Raw genomic sequence first — 23,037 nt, 5'->3', positions numbered from 1 at the left:
GTGAGACCACACCCATGACTTATTTACTACTGTAGTTCCTGTTTATAGAGCCATGTGGTATTGTGGCTGAATGCATCAACTGCAGTAGTGTATTGCACAATGAGAGAAATTTACTTTTTAGACACACTTTTAAATTAGTAAAATATGTTCACACTAGAATCATTTTATTTAAATAATTATTGGCTTTAATACATTTCCTGAAGACAGTGTCTATATAAGGTCATAAATGATACAGAAAGGTGGGTGGGTGGCAAGCCAAAGATAAAATAGTTTACACAGCAACCTTTCCAATTAAACTACAGCTTTGTGCATTTATCTGGAGGCTGGGTAAAAGGGGAAACGAACAATATACATCTGTGAGTTTGTAGTACAGCCGTAAATACATGCATAGTATCAAACTCTACCATTTGCAGTTAAGTGACCTGTTACAAGTTAGTATTGCAGCAGTATGCTCCCGAGATGAGAGGACTCTGACAAAAACAAGTCAGAACTCGGATAGATATAAATTTGTTGAAGGCTCTGAGTGGATCAGTTGTATAAATTCATGTTGCTGAAAAATTAACTTTATTTTCCTGTAGCAGTATCTTCACTTCCTTATCATAGAACACTTGTTTACAGAAACATCACCTTAATTTGATGGGCAAATTGTTGTGAATTTCTCACTGCTACTGGAGAATCCTGTAATACAGCCACTTTTGGTTTTACTCTCAAGTATTTTGTCTGGATATAATATTTATTACTTAGAGAAAATGAAGAGGAGTGGAGTTGTTTGTGTCTTGTTGACAGTCTTCAGGCACTGATGACTATTCAGTAGATGCTTAGGAAACGTGCTTTCTATTTTAAATCACTAAAGAACAAGCATTAACTGGTCAAGGCAGCAGTGAAATAATTTAAATTTAAATGGAATACAACAATTTTTGAAATTATTCCAGGCTCAGTTGTGATACTATAAACTTCAGATAAATATTTTCTTAGCTCGAATGAATAAAAATCCTTAAAGTTTGTCAGGTATTTCTAGACATAAAAAATTCTGTGCTTAAATTCTTGATCAGCCATTATATTTTGATTTGCCTTTATGCTTTAATATTCACCTAAAAATGAAATATTAAACTAAAGAGTTGCCGAAAGCATTAGGTTCCTTTGCAGCCCAGGTAGGTTAGATTTGGGCACAGGTGGAGGAGGTTCTCTGCTCTTGCTTTCCAAATACTCCACCTTAGGAGCCAACTCAACCTTTTACGGGCCTGTGAGGTTAATTGGTGCAGTTCCTATCAATGTAGTACTCCGCTGAGTTGAAAATACTTCATATGGTTATGCTAGATGTTCACAGTGTTCAGGTGTAGACTGCTTTTAAAGGCCTCCATCAGGGTAATTTAATCCTGATAAAACTCAAATATCAGTCTTTGGGAGGTAGCCAGTGTACATATAAAACCACCTTAGGAAGGGGTGGAGGTTTGTATTCAGACAAACATGCAGCATGTTTGGCTCCTAAATCCTGTGTTTGAATGTGTTTATACTGCTGTGTGAGGAGGGTGTAAGCAGAATTAGAGAAGCACCTGTTCATACATCTGATGGCTTAGAAGAGTGTTTAGTATATCATTGGAGTCAGTTTTTTAAAACTCTTTCTAATAATTTTAAAACAAGTTCTTTCTATTAATTATTTTCATTTGAGTATGTTAAGATTTGGGGTAATGTGGAAAATGATGGAAATCTAAGAGCTTTCTTCAAAATATTTTTTCCCAAGGAAAAGTGGTGGGGGTGGGGCGGGGCAGAAATCTCCAAGGAAAAGACCAAGACTTCTATTTAATGGATACCTCAATATTGATGACTTTCTAGTAGACAATCTGGTCAAGCTGTTACCAGTGTAACAATTCTCTAAATCTTTGAAAAACTGGGAATCAGAATACTGGTTTGGTATGAGAGAAGGCAATTTTCTCAGTCTTCAGTAGAGAGGTTTTATCTCTGAAATGGCTATTTTTGTATTTTTGCACCCTCTCAGAAGCAGTGTATTTGTTCTTAGCCCCAGCTTTTCCATCTCCTTTCTTGAAGGTGGAAGATTTGGGTATTTTGGGACATTACTTCCACCATGCTCTGCACTGTTGGCTGTCATCCAGCCATCTTGGTGCAATGATCTAACTGACTAAACCTTGTTTAACACATTCTCCTTCTATGGTTTTATTTCCTTTCTCTTCTGTTTTTTAAAAACCCATTCCTTTGACTGTGATGATGAGAGCTGTAAGCTCTCTGCTTACCAGGAGTAGAAATGCTGTTTCAGACAGGGCCTCCGGCAGTTGAATTACAAAAACACCCTCACTGAATCAGTGCTGTGGCATGATGAAAATGAGTTGGCCTGTAATTATTAATGTTGCTTTTACAAGACTATATTCTATCTAAAAATGGAATCTTATGGCACTGCAAATCTTTCTTTTTCTTTATGGTTTGTCTGGTTTGTTCTTAAGTAAGTACTAACTGCAGTGTTACATTGAAAATAAATTTTCCAATACCAGGGTTGCTTCCTGCAGCCATCTCAGGATACTCATGGAGTATCTGCTCCAAAAATGAAACTAAACTTTCTGCAGAATAGACTTGTATAACTTTTTTGAGTTACTTATAGTTAATGTGGACCTGGCAAATAACTTAGTTTTTATCCAGAATGTATGAACGATCTGTGGCTTCTGTCCTGTACTAGGAAGGGTGTGGCTCAGCGAACTGCTGGAGTAAGTGTTTTTAATTTGAAAATTAATATTACATATTCTGATGTGCATCATTGTTATAGTTCCACTTCAGTTAGGGTTGTTTACTTTTCAATGTTCTCACCTAATTTTATGCCAAAAACTAACTGCAGATGAAATCAGTGAGATTTCATCTGTTCAGCTTTTAGGAAGATTAGATAATAAACCAGCTGATTTCTTTTTAAAATGTGAAATGATTGAATGTGAGACAGAGAAATCTTCATGGAAATATATTTATACTCTACTTTTGATGGCAAATTCATGGTCCCTCCTAAATTATTCATCTTTAAATTGGAGTTTTGATGAGGCTGACCCCAAATGCAAAGTAGCTTAACCTTAGTGTTGGTCCCCAGAAGTGAATTCTCTCGCTAATAGTGTACTATACAAGCAGAAAAACACATTTAAAATTGTGTGTCAACATTTTAAAATAAGTCAAGATTGTTACAAAACTAGCTTTTTAATCTCAGGTTACTGCACTTCAGTTTGCCTTCCTGCTTTATACTTAGTAAAATCCCCTATTATCCTGACACAGCAGGCTTAAAGATCTCCTTAATCTGCATTTGACACCCTTGTAGTGAAGACAGTAATGTTTTAAACATGCAAACAGCTCTAAGGGAAGGTGGATGTCAATATCATCGATGTGGAGGTGGGCCACTAGTTAGTCTCATATGGTGCTGGTGGTACATAGTCTTAAAAAACCCCTCAAAACTTCTTTGTACAAACAGTTAATATCCTCTAAACTGGGAGTTCTGGGGGGAAAATTGAAATACTTTGCAACTGTAAATCCTTTTATTTTCCTCAGTGCTACTTCTGGTGATTTTGAGGTCTTACCTCTTCCTCTTCTTGTAATTCCCAATATTTTGTTTTCACTTAAGACCAATAGTAACAGCCTTGTTTAAGTGCTGATAACAAGCTTTTCTTACTACTTCAGTTGTTACTATTAGCAGTGCTTTGGAACTGAAGGCATGAGGCACATAATGCTAATGTTGAAAACAATGTTTTAACTTTTCACAATGCAGATTTTAGTGGGTGTTTACATATTTGTGAACATTATTTTTAATCTTGTGTAAGTGTGACAAGGCTTTCTTTTAAATCTAAATTATATCATTAGAATTGGCTATGTGCCAATGAAAAAGTTCATGTGTTTTGAGGGTCGCCTGAAATTTTTTGTTAAAGATGAATTTCTCTCAAGTTCTTTTGACCCATTGTGTTAGTCTTTAAATTTATTATATCAGGATTTTAAAAATTAAGGCCTTGATTCTTAGACTTCATTGGGAATTGTGAGGGAATCAGCCCCTCTGAAAACCAATCCCTGGTTTTTCTTTTGCCTTTCGAGTAACTTGAGGCAATGCAGTATGGGTTGGGAATTTTGACTGAAAGCCAGAATCCCCTCCTGCCTTGTTATCCTGCCTCTGACAGTGTCTCTTCTTGTGGCCTGGGCAAGTGGCTCAAGCTGTTTGCTCCAGCTATTCTATCTGTAAAATAGGGTTAACCACCACTTACCTCACAGAGGTGTTAATTTTATGCAGTGTCTTGAAGATGTAATTAATATTCAGTATCTTTTTATAGGTAGTACTTAATTCTTGTAATGACTTCTATTTAACACGAGAAGCTGCTTTTTCATGTAGTAAATTGATAAAATAGAAGCACCCAATCAAGAACAAGTGATATTGGAAGGCTGGAGGTAGAGGGATACAATCAAACACAGTGCTTGTACATACACTTGTAATTGTCAACTACCCCATCTGTCCCTCAAACCATCATTCGTTAATTAGGGATTTTTAAGCATCGTGACAGAGGTGAATCTTGAAAGATTTGCCAAAGAGGGCAATGGACTTACAGATCAGTTCAGGGAGGGCATTCTGTGCATATGAAAGCCATAGGGATGTTTGTGTGAGAAACTGACAAATGAGCCGGCAAAGGCTAATGCCATTGGAGCACAGAAGGGAACACATCAGATAGTGTCTCCTCTATGTGAAGTTAAGATTACATTTGATTGATAAAATGTAATTTTTAATATTCTTAAAAATTGCTTCAGAAGTGCTGTAAATGACAGAAATTAAAGTTATAGCCAGCCTTATTGATCTGCAGATATAGTAGAACCTCCAAGTTACAAACTGACCAGTCAACCACACACCTCATTTGGAACTGGAAGTATGCAATCAGGCAGCACCAGAGATGATGATAAAAAATATATAGTTCAGTACTGCTAAACTACTAACAAAAATAAAGGGAAAGTAGCATTTTCATTCTACATAGTAAAGTTGCAAAACTGTATTAAGTCAATGTTCAGTTGTAAACTTTTGAAAGAACAACCATAATATTTTGTTTGGAGTTACGAACAACCTCCATTCCCGAGGTGTTCGTAACTCTGAGGTTCTACTGTAGTACTCTGCACGGCCACAAGATTTGATCCCAGTCTTGTCCCTTGCTGACAGGGAGATGGCTTCAGAGGGGATAGGCTCTTAGTTCTTCTGTGTGGTGGAGAAGAACTTAGGTTTTTAGCATTGTTTTATCCTTCACTTTAACATGTTCCACTGACTGCTTGTGAAGGCAAGTTCTGCCTAATCTTTGACTATAGGATGGTGTCATATCAGAGCTTTGACGGTGAAGCTCTCTTCAAGCAGAAACTCCTGCGTCCTTTTCATAGACACGTGGAGGACACATCCGTCTAGATCACTGTTTCCCAGACTTTGAAAACTGTCAGATTTTTACCAAATCCTCTGTATAATGCCATCATGTGGTATTAAAGGCCCGTTACCCATCTTAATGCATACATCTTCCTGCCCTCCTCCTTCTTCCCCACCATGGCTAGTACCTAGTATTTCCTTTCCAATTTTGTGAAACACTGGTGGAGCTTTCCATAATATGATTCTTCCTCTCTTTTCTTACACATTTTTATAAGCAGTGAAATACTTTAACTGTTGTGGGCATCTAAGTTAGCACCCACTGAAATAATGGGCTCATTGACACCTCAAACTGTTACTTGAGGCTTTCTGCCAACTCAGGATGAGACTTCTGCATTGGTTTCGCTCCATGTTTTGAAGGTTTTCTCTGCAACCCTAATAGCTTGACTTCACTTTCTTTCTTTTGAAGAAGTGAGACTGGAGAACAGTTGAGAGAACTGCCTGTGCCTCCATGACACTCGTCTTTCACACATACATCCTACAATAGATGAAGAGACAAATAGTGACTTATATGGTTTTTGAGATTGTGTTCATCTCAGGTGTGGATGAATCTTCTCTAAAGCATTATCAGAGTACTTGTTACTCCTGAGGGCATTCTGCACCAAAAAAATTAAAAGTTCTGCACACAATATTTTAAATCTCTGCAAAATTTTTCAAGTTTTATTGGTCAGTAAATAAATGCAGAGGCTCTAGCATGGCAGTGGGGAGCACAGGCCACTGGCTGTAAGAAGGTGGGAGATTACCCTGCAGCCTCCCCATCCCGGGACACAGACTCAGTGATGAGGCTGCACCTGACCCTGACACAGCACAAGGCCTGGGCCTGCCTCAGAAACACCTTGGGGCCCTGCCCCTCTGCACCAGGTACACCAGTGTGGGGCAGGCAGGCTCAACCAGGCAGGATCCAATTGTGGAGGGGCTCCAGGTGTGGGGTGAGAGGATTCTGTGTGGCACAGTTTGGGTGCAGGCAGCTCAGTGCAGGGGTGTGTGTGTATGTGAAGAGAGTTGGGGGGGGGGGGGAACTGGATGCACTGAAGCGGGGGCGGGAGGGGGAGGTTTGAAGTGCAGGGACAATGGGGCTCAGCAGGGGGGTCTGGGTGCTGGGGGAGTGGGACTCGGTGGGGTGGGGGGGTCTGGGTGCAACTAGTTGGGGGTCAGTGGCATGGGGGCTCAGGGTAGTGCAGGAGGCTGGGGCTCATGAGGGTGGGAGTTTGAGTGCAGGGAACTCGGTGTGGGGTGGTCTGGGTGCAGGGGTGGGGGCTCCAGATGCAGGAGTTCAGGTTCAGTGGAGTGGGGTTTGGGTATGGAGGGCCAGGCGTTGTACGGGGTGAGGCTTGGTGGGGTTGTTTGGGAGGTCCAGGTGGATGGGGGAGCAGCTCCCCATACAGTGACCCCCCCTCCCCCTGCAGCTGAGGAGCAATGCAGGCAGAAAGCAAAGGAGGATGCTGAGCTTTCTGCAGCTGGGGGAGGTTTCTGAGGGAGGGTCTGACACAGCCCCAGCCACTCCTTGCAGGGGAAGAGGAGGTCCCGTCCTCTCCTGCCTGCAGCCCAGCCCGGACTAGCAGCTGATCCTGGCTCAGGGTAGGAGCCACTGGCTGGGGTGTCCCCAGCCCTGCAGTGATTTACCTCTCCTCTGGGTGCCTGAAGCAATGGACCCGCGCAGCTAGTGAGTGGTGCGTGACTGCTCTTGCAGCGTCCCTTTGCTTCCCTGATAGTCATTCTTCTGCGAGGAAGTAAAGAAATCTGTGGGGGACATGAATTCTGTGCATGCGCAGTGACGCAGAATTCTTCCAGGAGTAATTTGTTGTAGTCCAATCTTAGGAGGCCCTGAGAAATAAGTGAGACTTCTTTCAATTTGGATCAGAACTCCTTAAAGGAATGCTCTCAAGTTGATTTTTGTAATGACTGATTGTCAGAAAATTGAATATTTAGAAGAATACACCTTAATATATTCTGAAACTATGGAAAGACTAAAATATTATGGCTCTTCTCCTTTTGTTTAGAACATCTCTTGTGTGGATCTTATAGCTTCATCAGCAAATTTACTCAGTCTGACTCTGCTCTTCTACCCTTTCTCTTTGTATATAGCTACAACTTGCTTCCTGTTCCATATCAGCTCTATTATTGTTGATATTGGTAAATGTCCTCTTGTGGGGAGTGTGAAAAGGCATGTGCTATCAACAAAAGTGGAACTCAACTGATCACCTAAAAAGTGCTATCACATGCATAAAATTAAAGAAAAATATTTTTTTTCATTTTCTCTGATAGTAATCTTAGGGGTAACTTAGAACAGTAGGGGTACAATTTTGCGAAGGAGATGTGACGTAGAATGTTGGTGTCCCTTTAGGAACAGGCTAAATTTTTGATGAACTGAGAAGGTTGTTGCAAGAAATATCAATGTTAAGGCAACTGCTGAAGAAAACTCAGAATTCTGTTTAAACTGTGGCACTTGTGTGACTTCATTGCATGCAGACTCTACCATTGTGAAAGTGTACAAGCTATCATTGGTGTTACTAATAGGATTTATAGCATATGATAGATTAGAAAGGCATCTGCTAATCTGTCCGGTGGGCATAATGTAGGTCCCTCAGTGTGACTTCTTGTATGTTTCAAAAAGTACAACAGCCACCTAGGACTTCACCAATGTTCAATAGCCCCTAAAAATAGCTCTTCTTGGGAGATGAGATTAGTTTTGTCAGCACCATGTCTTATAACAATTTTAAGAGGTGAACAGTCATATGGCAGTCATTAATTATTAACCTTTATACATTGATATGATTAACACCATCAATAATACAGTGTAGCTGGATTATTTTACTTCTCATGCATCATCACCAGTAATAGAGAGAACTGCAAGCAAAATGATGCTGTCAGTGCTTTCTGTATTTCTACTGAAGTTTTGAAATTGGGAATCATTCACCTTGCACAATTTTTTTTTCTTTACTGGTTGTAGAAGGGAAAGAACCCAGTTTGACTCTCAAAGTCTGGGTTGAGTTCACAAGTCTGGTTGTTTAAAAAAAGAGTAACTTAATTTTTTTGTAAAATGAGGAAAAATTGAAATTGAATAAGTGAGGTGCAGTAAACTTTGCCCCACTGTCACTTCCCCCCGTTTCTAGAGTATAACCACACACTAAGCCTCTGAATAACAGCCGTGTTAGTCTGTATTCGCAAAAAGAAAATGAGTACTTGTGGCACCTTAGAGACTAACCAATTTATTTGAGCATGAGCTTTTGTGAGATGAAGTGAGCTGTAGCTCACGAAAGCTCATGCTCAAATAAATTGGTTAGTCTCTAAGGTGCCACAAGTACTCCTTTTCTTTAAGCCTCTGAAGAGGCTATTGCAGCCTATGCCAAGTAGATTAAAGAATGATGTATTTTAAAATAGAGCTGCTAGACTTTTTCACAACTCAAAACTTAAGGTAAATGTCAGTCTGTGTATTAGATTGAGCTAAGTATAGAGCACTTTAAATTATTTAGACTTTGTAAATTAAAATTATAGTGCTAGTATGATTGGACTTAAACAATACATCACTCCTTTCATTAGTGTGTTACTGTTCATTACGATGCGTGAGCTTTATCTTCAGGGCAGAAACATTGTACTGGGGCACTCTTTATTGAGTTTATTTCCCTATTCACAATAACTATTTTGTGTTCATGGTGGTGTTTATAAAGTTTTAAATGGCTACAAATTACAGTACGTAGCTGGAGATTTTAATGCTCAAACACTACTACTGCAGCTGTATAGATAACTTGCCTGTTGCTTATTTTGCAAAAAACACACGAAAGTAACTTCCCTTTCCTCTGTAAGAGAAATGGCAAGAATCCATTACGCCATAGGTGGTGATTCTTCAGAAGTCTCCAATACCTAAATATATTGCTTGCACATTTTTTTCCTTTTAGTGTTTAAAAAATGCAACTTTGAGGTGCAGCAAGAGTATTGAAATAGTTTCTTATGATAAGAGGTAAAAGCCTCCATATGTTACATTAATAAGTTACCAATATGGTGTGTTATCTAGCTTCTGAATGTGGGAAAAGGGGCGATGAAGTAACTATGTATGTGGTGCAAGTAACTGAACAAATTAATTGAGGGACGTGGGTCATTTGAAGTTGCAAGGAATAATAAACTACCTTGTCAAGTGTGTATTTTAATGTCTCTTACAAAAAAAGAATCAACTACAAGATATATTTTTGTCAACAAGATTAGGGGGATTTAGTCTCGCAGCAGAAAGACTCAATTAAGCAGTTCAGCTTATGGAAGGAGATTTTGAATGAGTTCAGTGAAGGTGATGATGAAGTGATGTGTGTTGTTCTCGAGGACACAGTAGCACATTGAAGGGAAAGGGAGGTAAGTGTGAGATTGATGGATAATATCTGTTTGTTTACCCACCAAGGTGATAATTTTGAAAACAAAATGCATGTATATGGCTTTTTGTATGACAACAGTATTATTGATTCAGGCGCAAAATGTTTCAGAACCACAGAAATTGAAGTACAGTAATGTCTTCCCATTCAAGCTGACAGCTTTGACATAGCAGCATAGCCGGTTCAGTGCTTTTTAAAGCTTTTTTGCATGGCAGTTTGTATTGTATTGGTCCATATATGGGGAGCAAGAATAACTAATTTCCACACAATGCCCCTCCCAGTTTAATAACCTCAAATTTTGGGGTTAATTAGCTTTACAGAGAAGGTGAATTTATTTTTGGAGCCTCAAAAAGCTCTGCTGACTTGTTTCTGTATAGAGCCACAAAAATATTTTGTGATGTTTGATTCAAATTAGCACAAAAGGTATATATTCCCTCCCACCTCCTTCCCGTGAGGTTTGATATGAGCATAAAATATACTTTGTGAGACTTGGTAAGAAGGGAATGGAAAAGTCACAAAGATGGTTGGCTGGCTCAATCGCCCATAAATCTTAAACCATCTGTTTTGAAGAACCTCTGTATTCTTATGCCCATGGCTGGGTTAGGCTTTTCATTTCCTGAGTGTTAGCCAGGGAATTCTCAGTCACTTTGGCAGGAGTTAAACTTCCTGTTAATATTTAAACCAAAAAAGGGCCTGCAGAGGAAATGGGAAATCTGGGTTAAACGGTTTCTGGTGGCATTGTGCTAGAAATCAAGTTTGGGATTTGGGGTTGTTTGTAATGTATACTGGCTGATTTTTAACTCTGAATGAAGGAATGTGTTGAACTCACTGTTGTGATGTAATCTTGTTAATACAATATATTGTGATGTGGATGCTTGCCTGTTTTACATTTTTTATACTTTTAGCTGTGGAGTGCCATGAAATCAAGTATAGTATTTGCTTAATTGAAGCAATATGTCTAGAGGCGTGTGAGTAAAAATCCAGACTCTTTGGTACTGTCTCGACTATGCAACTCACTTGCTAAATATCATTGGCAAGTTGCTTAAATGCCTTGTCTCCGTTTATCTGTCTGTAAAATGGGGGCAATAACCTCTCTACACTCCTAGAAGGTAGCTTATTGTTTGTAAAGCACTTTGGGACCTTTGGATGAAAGGTGAAGTGTTCATTAGTACTCTAGATCCTATATTGAGGAAACAACTTGCTGAGGTTTTCACTAAGCTCACAAAGTGCTTAAGTAAGGCACTTTTGAGCTTAGAGGTACTGTAGATAAGGAAGGTTGAATTCTACGGGAGTACCTGTCTGAACTGCACAGTGAAAAGTGTACTGAAGGGAGATGTGACTCTGAGGCAGAGGCTCCTGTAGAGACCTTGACTCAATGCCTGTGAACCTCGAAAAAGTATGAAGAGATTTGGAAAGCTGCTGTACTCTTTCACAGGATACATAGGAGGTACCCCTGTTTAAATGCACTTTTTGGAATGCAGGAGGAGAGGCAGGCAGAGAAAGAAGTAAGGAGGAGTGAAGTTCGGAGTGTCTTCAATATGAAGAGAAGATTGACCTAGAAAAAAGCTAGAAATGGAACCCAGCTCTTAATTATAGTAGAACCAAGTCTTACCTATTAGGCACGTTGTGTATCAAAGATTTGTCCTTCTATACACTTTGTATTTTTGTCGTTACTGTTTACATGTATATATTATATTGAATGGTGAAAGGGTCTGTTTCCTCTTTTCCACATGACCTACATAACCGCTTCAACGAAGATTGCCACAAATAGAATATTTTTTAAAATAGCTAAGATTACGGATGGTGACCAACCACTTACTCCAACCCTTAAAGGTCAGGAAATGTCAAGTTTAGGTTTCCATACAACACTTAACTCCTCATCTCCCATCATTCACCACTTTTACTGTCAGATTCCCCCTCCTATAAAGAAGTCACATCTCTAATCATTAACAGGAAAACAATGTACACACCGCATTCCTCATGATCACAAAAAATGTTAACTCATATTCAGCAACATTAACACATCTTTAAACACCCATATGCTGGTAAGTTAATGTATGATGTTATGGTTTCTTGTTAGAAAATATCAAGTTACAATCAAGGTTTCACAGCACAGAGAATCCATTAGGAGTGTGGTGTTGGAGGTTTGTGGGACCTATAGAAGGGTGGGCAGCGTCGGTCAGTGAAAGTGGTGAATGTGGGAATTAAGGTATGTTAGAGGAGTTTAAATCACTGGACCCTTCTTATCTTAACTTTTTTAATGAAGGCTTTTCTTTGTGGAAAGAAATGTGTGTACATATTTTGGAGTGTCCTAACATCTGTAGACTTGTCCACTAAACTAACTATTTAACATATTGGGCTATACTCACTTCATACTATTACATTTATATATTTAATGGCTATGTGGCACTTCATAGTAATGTCCCACTTCAGCTGGTTTACACATCTGCAGTAGTATCCTTCATTGCACACCTCATTAAGCAACATCTGGTATATCTTTAAAAACTGCTGAATGTATTCAGATGATCCAGAATGATACTACTAGGCTCAGTCACTGTAAGGTGAACTTCCTCAACAATATTCTGATTTTAGGATCAGTTTTTGTCTCCTTTCAAGACTTTTTAAGGATTTTTTAAAAAAACAACACCACTATATTTCAATAAGTAGGTGAAGAATATAATTCCATTGTTTATAATCTTATAATTTCTGGCATGAGTAGAAGATTGGAACCATGTTACACCATGTGCTGTAGCAGGACAGATATGTAGCTAGTCCTTTGTCTGCTGCTATATTAGTCCATACCAGACTTTTTAAAGATAAAGCTGCAGATGGCATCTCCAGTGACTGGAGTAGGAGACTGCAAGCCAGAAGACGTAGGTTCTATTCTTGATTCTGTCATTACACTACTGTGACCTTGAGCAGATTGTTTAACCTGTGGACCTTAGTTCCCCCACCTGTAAAATGAGGACACCACCACTTCACAGAGGTGAGGAGTTAGTTGTCCGAAAGGTATAATACCAGAGACTATTATTTCTGCTTGATGGTAGATATTTCTATATTCTTGACCAGCTAAAATAGAGCTAAACAATAACTTAAAATTGTTGTAATTACAGTCTAACTGATCTGTGGTGAAGCTGAAATGTGACAAATTTGACACCCTGTATGCTAAAGAACACTGTTTAGTCAAGTGCCTGTATTGCTTTGAAGTGATTTTCATTGTCAAAATTGCAGTACAAACAACTCCAAGCAAGAGAGCTGAGCTGCAGAGACAAGATGAGCATTGACTGCTCCGTTCTCAAGACTGGTGTGTGGTTCAGCACATGAGTCCCTAGTACTGAACTCAGAGTGGAGAATATTCTGAAGTGAAAGAATATTCCAAAGAAGACAGAATGGTGAATATGGGTCAGAAGGATAGTGGACAGCATAAGGCTCTCAGCAGGTTTAGTCTTAACTGGATTTGAATGGGGTACTAAGCTAAACCAACAGTTTTACAAGGGCTTAACTATGACCCTGGAATCTGAAGGGAGAAAGAGACCTAGTTCCACATTAACACAGCGTCTGAGCTCTGGAACAGTATGACTGGAGATTTTTTTGGTAGGAGCTGACTCAAGTTTCTATTGTAAGTATATTTTGGAGTGCTGAAGAGAACAGTATATTTGTAAAAAGCAAAGGAGTACTTATGGCACCTTAGAGACTAACCAATTTATTTGAGCATAAGCTTTCATAAGCTTACAGCTCACTTCATTGGAATGCTGTAGCTCACGAAAGCTTATGCTCAAATAAATTGGTTAGTCTCTAAGGTGCCACAAGTACTCCTTTTCTTTTTGCAAATACAGACTAACACGGCTGCTACTCTGAAACCAGTATATTTGTAAGTAATGATGTCAGAAGTTTTGGACATTTGATATTTGTCTTGATAGATTCTGGGAGCTGTTTAAAGTTCTGAGGTACTTTAAAGTACTTTTTACTACGATAGAAAGCTGTAAGAAAGCAACAGAATGACCCTATTTAGAGAGCATTAGCACTTTACTTTCACGTCATCTATTTTCCACTTCTTTACTGGTGGATTAGAATCTCTTTGCTTGTTGAGTTGCCTTTACTATACCATCTCATCGCTGATTAGCAGGGGACTTTGCAATTATCTTTATCTTTCCTCCTGGGTAGGGCTACCTGTGAGGTGGGTGTTTTTTAAAAGGCGGATTAAATCCCAGTAGAATAATATCTGAAGCTGCTAGCACAGCATTTGTGTTCTTTAGTGGTGATGGATCCGTTCTAGTTACCTAATTACTTTTTCAAAAATAAATACCAGTTCTGTTCTTTAGACTTTCATACATGCTATAGATAGCCCTTAAAGGGAGAAACAAATACGACAGCAGTTTATTAGCTCAAATTTAACAGCCTTGCTAAATGAAAAATTTGCTATAACCTATATCTATCTATCTATCTATCTATCTAAAAAACTAAACACTGTTCTTAAAATAAGTCTTTTAACAAGTGCTCTAATTTAAGAATTTAGCCAGCGATAATGTCACGTTTATAAATTGGTTTGGATGTTTATGCTATTGAAGTATTTTAAAAAGGTTAATTTAGTGACTTAATCTGCCTGTAAAATTGAGTTAATGTTCCACTCTTATGTTAGCTCTAAAATTCTGACACAGCCATATGCCTTGTTCCTCCCAGCTAAATGTAAATTTCATTAGAATTGCTACTGTACCTCTGCAGTTTTACATTAGTGCCTAGTACTACCACGTTAAAAGAAACTCAGTTTGGGGGTAACTATGAATTTTTAGGCCAGAACACTAAAGGAAAATGATAGTTTTGTTTAGGAAAATATTTCTATTTAAGGCTAAGTATTGTAAACTTAGCAGAAGATATTTAAATAGTTTGAGTAACATCTTGGAGTGAAATTGCCTTTGTGGGAAGTTCATGGTGGTTCAGGGATGGTGTTTTAGCTCTGTCTGTTCTAGATTGTTTACAGACAATCTCCTACTAGGATGCAGCAGCCAGAGGCATGTATGCTAGCCAATAACTCAGGATCTACACTAGGAAAACCAGCTATTGCATAAAATGGCTGTCAGCAGCAGGTTCTCCAACTCATTAAACTGTGTAATTGATTCTGTAGACAGAATGAAACCGTTTTAACACTGTTATAGAAAGTGTAAATGAGATCTTAGGTCATTATCCTAGTAGACGACCATTCATTGCTGTTCTAAAACAATTGCCAGAATTTCTTTTGGAGAAGATGGCTTTGTGTTCTCTGAACATTACTACAATTTCTATACACTGATTTTAATAGTATAAGAAGTTATATCTGTTGTCGTTTTCAAAGTTCAGGAATGTGAAGGTTTGATTTGCTGAAAAAGAGGTAATGATGGCCACAAGGGTAGCAATTAAAAGCAAGACAGTGTCCATTGATAATACATACATAAAATATGCATAATCTATTATGGCCATACAGTGGAGGAATAGAGGAATCAAATGTCTATGACTGGCAAACAATGAACAGCAGCAGCGTGGATAATACTAAATATGGAAGATCAAGGTAGCTTCTGAAATACCTCATTTGCTTTCCACACATTTGCTTTATTTTCTTTTGACAGTTTTAATTATGCCTGAAGTAACTTAGTTGAACTCCTAAAGCAGGTATAAGTCGTCATATCCACAGTTTTTTGGGTGAATTTTTGTATGAAACAGTGTCTAGAATACATTTCAAAAACCGAGAAATGGTGTTACCTAGCTATTTGTATTAAGTTGAACTTGTTTTGTTTAGTCCTCTGTAGTGGCTAGCCCAACCCCAATTATGTACTACATGAAAAGCCTTACAGTGGGGCTCTGTGGCAAGCGTGAGAACAAACGTAATTGTATAAAACGAAACATTTTAATATTTCATCTAATTTCTGTAAGTTCATATTTGCTTCTCAGTTACATCACAGGATAAACAGAAAGTATATTTACAGTAGAAATTGCACATAACATTACAAATATCTATTCCAGTACGACTTTACTACCTAGCAAGAGAAAACTAAATGAGGTTCCCCAACAGGTACTTCAGGGCTTCTCACCCAAATATACTGTCCCTTTGGTTTCTTTTGCCTCATAGGGACCTGAACAATCCCTGTTTACTCAGCTATCCAGACCGTATTCCTCACAATCACCAAATTTCAGGAAACTTCATTGTATTATCGTATTCCTGGCTTCTCAGTTTGTTACTCCAGTCTATAAATATTAAAGAGACATCTTTATCTTTTCTCTGATTAAAAACAAATCTTCCACTGATTTTTTACACAGAATTTTACCCCAAGGGAAAAAGGGTTTATCACAATTAGTGTTTGTAAAAAATCAGCGTTTTGCTCATGCAGTATTACAGCTTATGCAAAATGCAATCAAGAAGATATTTTATGGTAGGAAAAATGCAGTGGGACCGGAGGGAAAGGAGAGGAAACATTCCTACACATATTTTATTAGTCCTGGGCATAAAGAATGAAACAGTAGATATGAAGGGTTGTGACTATACCTTGTTCTGAATAGATGTGAGAAAAATGGCCTTGGACCCACTGTAGCTGACTTTACCCATCGTTAAAAAAATCTGGGTTGAGTTCTAGCTATATTGAAAGGACATTCTGCTCCACTAATTTATCAAACTTTGATTTTTGTTTTATTTTTGTAATAAATCCTCGTGTGTCTGTATTTCAGATTTCTGATTGTCTCAGAGGTGGCAGTGAAGCCCACCATTAGCACAGGAAGATGAGTGAACTTGACCAGTTACGCCAGGAGGCTGAGCAACTGAAAAACCAAATCAGAGTATGTATTAAATCAAATCAATGTGTGTATTTAGGTTAATGCAAGTGATACTTATGCCAGTTGTGTCCTTTTAGGAACAGGATGGGAGATGGACAAAAATGACGTGAAAGTTTCAGCCTAACAAGCGAAATATATTTCAAAAGTTAATATATGGGATATCTTATAAACGTAAGCACAGATAACTCCATAGGAAGTTGCTTTTAGCCATTCCAGTTTCTAGTGAGCTCTATGATTGAGTCACACAGAATAATATAAGAGTGTATAGATTATATTTAAAAGCATTTCTGTATCTTAACCTGACCTTAAGGCCAGTATACATTTCTCTTGAAACTTTAAGCTGTCGAGATCTCTAATGCATCAGGTTTGAGTATCTGATATTTTTATGAAGTCTTCAGATTGATTTGTAAAACACTTTTAGATAGATAATATCTTGGTTTAGTATTTTGGACCAGTAGCGTCTAGTACTAAACAAATTATAATTCATCACTTGCCATGAAGTTTAGCATGAATAAACTTCCTCACAGCCCTCTCAGAAAGTAGTTTAAAAAGACTGGCTGAAGTACAATATTATATTTTATTTACTGTCTAGATTTTATTTCCTGCTTTATGCTCAAAGGTATACACAAGCAGTAAAACTAGGTCATCTTGTTGTTAAGTTATAGATCACATCAAACATACTCTGGTTCTTTCTCACTTGCTGGCACATCTACTCACCATGTATATGCTGAGTGAAATAAAAGAGAAGTGTTTTAATATTTCCAAAAGAGGATTATTGTCAAATGGACATTTTGTAGGTTTCTTTCAAAAGGATTTTATGAAACTTAACATGAACAAAATTATTCCCAAAGTCTTTTAATTCTTTGGAAACACTAGCACATATGAAGCAGAAAGAGAAACTGACTATATAAATTGAGTGAAATTGATCAGTTTAATTTCAGTTTGTGTAAAGTGACAAGTCCAAAAAATAAATAGCTTACATTAACTAGATTTTGTATTCTTTGAGGTTTTTTTAAAATATTCCAAAATAGTTGTTGTGATCCAGTGGGCACTGGATTATTGCTCAAAATACATTCTGTCTTTCCAGCTCAGAAGTAAAGTGAGGCACAATAGCCAAGTTATAGTACTTACACTGGCAAGACTTAATAGGTTTAGTGCAGGGAGAGAACATCACTTCTGCTTCCTGCAGGTTGTGCTTGTCAGCAACTGTTGTCATCATGGCAATGTGTGTCTTAAAAACTTTGACAGCCCCCAATTTTTTTTAGGCCCCAAAATAATGGCTCTAATACCACACAGGATTCAGACCCAAACCAACAAAAGTAATGAAAATGTCTGGACCCCCATTCTACCTCATTCAAGTAAAATGTAGGTTACTTGACACTGGTGATGTACAGTTTTTCTCCAGACAAGCTCTCTGGTTGTGTTTCCTTTTGACCCTCACCACCCCATTTGTTCCACCCAAGCCACACTAATTTGCACTGCATCCTCCTTCTACTTGAATCTCCTGCACCTGGATCGCTTTTTCCTGACCCAGTGTGCTAGGGTCTTCACCCTCTCTGAGACCTCTTATGGAAGCACTTTGTGGAGATTTATATCCTAGTCGTCTCATTGTTCACAGTGTGCATAGAAAAGTAGTACTAACAGGACACATGCTGAAGTTTTCCTCTCACTTGCTTTTTATTGCATTCTATCCCAACCCCTCCCCCTTCTGTCTCTGTAAACTTTCTGTGACAGGAACCATATTCCGTGCCTGCTTAAACACCTATGTTACTGAGTTCATAATACTGCTATTGCTACGTGTAACTTGCTGCTATTGTATGGCGCTGTGATTCGTTTGTAAACCGAGTAAGTTCTTTAAAAAGTGTGCAAAGATGACTTTTTCATCACTTATACAGTAAAAAGAAACCCCAAACTTCAAGTAATTTTAATCTAATTTGAAATGTTATTGGGTTGGTGATTTGTACACCAGTCTTCATGTCTGTGCTATTTGGGATAGCAGGGCTGCCAAATCAGAAAACTGGCATTCATGTGAAAGTATACAGACACAAGAACAACTTGACTTCACTGCCAAACACTGGTTTTAAGTGAGCTGATACGGTCACTTTTTCTTTCACATTGTAAACGCCTTCCTTTCAACCCCACACCTCTTTTTAACTTAAAATGAGGGAGCAGCAAAAGGCAAGCGTCCCAGAGTTGAGAGGGAGAGGATGTGAGTAATTGTAATTCCTGACCTTAATTTCAAGAGTTCACACCAATAAATATCAATGTACACTGAAATTAGATGCCATCAGTACTGTACAGTAAACAGCATGTTGGACCTCACCAATGTAATTCTGCAGTTAGATTTTTTTAAAGCCACCAAAATAAGAGTAGGATTACATTGTTCTTAGATGTAGCACATTTTACTAAGAGTTTAAATGGTATGTCAGCTACTGCAGGGGGATTTCAGGGTTACTTTATTAAAACGATGCTAGAAAACTGAAGAGGAGGTTAGGGTATCTTTCTTGACTAGAATAGAATTCACTCTCTTTAAATGCTGCTAATTATCCCATCAGAGTCAGTATATTCCCAGGGCTCATAAAAGTATTTCTGAAGAGCAAATGTGCTGCCTTTTAATACACCTGATTTCAACAAGTCTGGGGGTTTTTTTTGTTTGCTTTTTGTTTTTAAAAGTCCTTGGGTTAGAATACACGTCTCCCTCATGTCCAGATTCTCTGCACCCCTGAACACTGATGGCATAGTGCAGTATATTTTTCAGGAACAATTTCCTTTCCAGAGAGTACACTTAATGAAAGTGTGTTTGCCAGGTGGTGTTGCCTCCCTTCATAGTTATTTTTAACAAATCATTTTTGTAAACGAGAAGAAATTCCAATCCCTGACCCCATCCTAAGTCACACACAGCTGTTTTTCGAACTGTGCTCAAGACTTACAGCAACATAAAGAGGGACAGTTCTGTGGAGCCACCTTGTTAAAAGGGCAACGGTGCATCACTGTAAACTATACAACCTGTATATTGTTAAACTATGCTGTTAAAGAACACAATTTTTGGAAAGGATTTGGGATTTACGTACAATAGTTTTGGCCAAACAACTTTAGATTATCAAATCAGAGCATCGCTGTTCAAGAGAATAGAAGTCTCTACACATAATACATAACATAGTCAACAGTTCTTCAATTATTTTGTCAGTGTGAATCCCAGAGTAGGTACTCATGCATTCAAGATCGGATTTTTTGAATAGCAGTATTGGCAGCCGTGCATATGCCCTTGGCATCCTCATGCTCTTGCACAAGGGCATAAAGGATGGAGTGGCTACGACTCTTTCTCACTTTCCTCTTACTGCCTGTGGCAATGAGACGGAAGCCAGTGAGTGTGTGACACACTATTCTTTTCAGAGATCCTAAGCAAGTTAACTGAAGGATTTTTTTTTTTTTTAAAGGAAGTCCATCAACAACCCCACTACACCCTGCTGTACAGCAGGGCAAGGCGCTTCACACCAGCTTGCCACATTCCATGGTGAAATCAAACCCTCGGGGTTTGAAACCTGTCACAGCAAATGTCTTCTGCCAAGGGGAAAGGCACATCCCGGTCAGGTGCTCTGTGTGGAAGTCCTTTTCCTCCAGCACCTGCAAGCTCAGTTCAAGCTACATGAGCTAGAGTGGTTCATGCAGGTTACTGCAGACCCAGAGGTGACAATCATGACCACAGCAAGACCACACAAACCAGTGTTGGCCAGCACTCCCTCGAGCACACATCACACTCTAAGATTGAACAGTGGAAGGAAGGTGGGTGAAGAGGACTCCACTGATGTTGAGGTGGTCAGCAGTGATGCTGCTGACAGCAACTGCTGAAGTCTGCTGCACACAAGACCGTGGCACTGACTACCCCAGGGCTGATGGACTCGGCATCTGTACTGACTGCCTCTATCGTGGCACCTCAGGTGTTAAAGTAGGTACCTGTGCCTGCTCACAAATGGGACACCAACTCATGTAGCTGAACCAAGCTTACACGTAGTTCCAAAACCAAAGGGAAGTTCCAGAGAGGGACATGAAACACATTAATCTAAGGACAAATCCCCCAAGCAGTAGGGCAGAGTGAGAGACCTGGCACTGGTACCTGTGATGGAGGTGAGCAAAGACCTGAGATCTGCCTTGGAGGAATCCATAATGTCTCTGGAGACATTCCTGGTGTCACAGATATGACCAGCACTGGAACCTGCTCCATAGCACCTCTTGGTGCTGCCTTTTGAAGAGGAGGTATTCTCCTTCTTGCCATTGCTGACTTATTCCTTTTTGCCTAATGGCATCAATGGCTAGGCCACACTGGAACTGGATGTGAGTGCATAGGAGCAGGAAGCGACAGGGAGGCAACAATGACTCCTGCCTCTACCCAAGGAATCCTCTTCAGGGCAGTGACACCAGTCCCCAGGCAGAAAGCCTTTGAGGACCTCCTGTCTCAAATTGCAGAGACCCTGCACGTTGGGACTGCGTTCATACAGGAACAGTCTCATGACACATTTAATATGTGAGTGTGACAACACCAGCCAGGATCACCCTCCCAATTAATGAAGAAATCCTGGAATTGGCCAGAGGACTATGGTAAACTCCAGCCACTCTTCCTCTCTCCCCCAAGCAAGTGGAGAAGAGGGATCAGCACCCGCACCCCACCCTGAGGGTTTTGAGCACTTCTGAACCCACCTGGAATAGCTCGTTGAGGAAAATAATTTATGCAGCAATCAGAAAACCTTCTCCTGCCTGAGACCTCAGTATAATCCTCCAGAAGCTCACTGAGTCTCCATTGTAACCTCTTGCAGAATTTTCTTTACACCAGCACACTGAAGACTATGTTTTCCTAGTGACTGCCACTTCAGCCAGAAGAGTGAGTGCACTTCAGGCACTTATAGCCAAACCCTCATATGATATTCCAGAGGGACACGGTGGTGCAAAGACCTCACCTGAAGTTCATTCCTAAAGTGGTCTCAGAATTTAATCTAAACCAGTCAACCTTCCTGTTGTCTTCCTGAAGCCATGTTTAGCACTGGGAAAAGAGAATTTGCACACGCTAAATGTATCCAGGACTTTGGTTTGTTACGTGGATGGGGCAATAGTCTGAACTAGCCTGTCAGTCTAGGCATAGCAGGACATTCTAAAGATCAGGTGATTTAATCACCAAGAATATTAAAATGGAGGACAGTGTATTTCTCCCACCAAACATCAAGGTTCACTCCTCCAGAACACAAGTAACATGCCCTAACTGTTTCATGTAACATGCCAATATTGGAAATCTGTAAGGTGGCAACGTGGAGTAACCCAATGACATTTGCCCAACCCAATGCCTTGGATTCAGCTGCTATATTGGATGCTATGTTCAGGAGAGGAATACGTCAATCACTGCTCAGTTGGTGCAGCTAAGACTCCTCAAATCCCACCGTCATGAGGGGATGCTGGTTGCAGTTGGATCCACACTACTCAAATGGTTCTTTGAGGTTCTTTGAGATGTTATCAGTAGGGATTTCATGACTCCCCTTCATCCCCATTTTGCAGAGTCCTCATCTACTATGGGCTTCAAATTGAGAGGGAACTGAGGGAATGTCATGGCTGTTCTATCCTTTGTCTTTGGAACTTACCTGTTCAAAAAATTCTGATCTTGCACACGAGGCATATGCACATCTACAGTAGGTTCCACACAGACAACATCTAGAAGATCTTCAGTATTGCTGTGGAATAAGTAACTGTTCTTTGCAGGGTGTGATCAATAGAATTTTTCATAAACAGAATTTGAGAGTAGAAAATGAATGAAAAAACCTTGTGCTGTAGTGGGTAAAAGTTTCCCTTTTATTTAGAAAAGTGGAATATATTGTATTGCACCATGAAAATGTGCAAGTATCTTGTGATTATAGTATAGACTTCATGGCAGCACAAATATAAACAGACAGAAATTTATTAGTGTGACAGAGTTCACTTATTTCCCTACAGTTTTTGTTTAATATTGTCAGCAAGTGACTAAGAGCAGAACCGTGGATACGTATTTAAGATTAAATCCTGTTATGATATAATTTAAACACGTCCTTGTGTGTGTGCGCGTGCACGTGCTTTTGAAGAAAGCTCAAATAGAGTAAAGAACCTTCTCAAATTATTGCCAAATTGCATGGATACAATTATAGAAATTTAAAGATGGAAAAGATGTACTTGTTTAATTTCCTTGGGGCTGATTCAGGATTGTTCCCTCGGTTACATTTTCTCGTGCTATGTCTGTTCTAGTTTTAAGTCTCCAGCAGTGGGGCTTCCAACTCTTCCCTTGGCTGTTCCACAGGCCAATAACTCTTGCTGACAAGCAGTTCGTATTTAGCCAACACTTCTTTTTCTTACTCCCATTACTTAATTGTAACTCCCTGTACCTTCCTACACTTTTCTCCATCCAGGGTATTTACACCTTTCACATAACTGTAGAATATTATATCCCCTTCC

General features: G+C 39.2%; 1 protein-coding gene across 4 annotated transcripts in view; it reads left to right on the top strand.

Moving 5' to 3' along the window:
* Window positions 1-23,037, top strand: part of GNB1 (G protein subunit beta 1) — an 83,133-nt gene that overhangs the window by 32,588 nt on the left and 27,508 nt on the right. For 3 of the 4 annotated variants that reach the window (XM_077837518.1, XM_077837516.1, XM_077837515.1), the window contains exon 2: window positions 16,468-16,575. In XM_077837518.1, the coding sequence (XP_077693644.1) occupies window positions 16,519-16,575 (57 nt within the window). In that variant the 5' untranslated portion in view covers window positions 16,468-16,518. Of the gene's footprint in view, window positions 1-13,068; window positions 13,167-16,467; window positions 16,576-23,037 lie in introns of those variants that run through there. The other variant, XM_077837517.1, reaches the window with a different exon arrangement.

Source organism: Eretmochelys imbricata, chromosome 18 (assembly GCF_965152235.1).
Source record: "Eretmochelys imbricata isolate rEreImb1 chromosome 18, rEreImb1.hap1, whole genome shotgun sequence".
Taxonomy (NCBI): domain Eukaryota; kingdom Metazoa; phylum Chordata; order Testudines; family Cheloniidae; genus Eretmochelys; species Eretmochelys imbricata.
The sequence above is the reverse complement of the archived record's forward strand: the minus strand, read 5'-3'. Positions and strand labels throughout refer to the sequence as shown.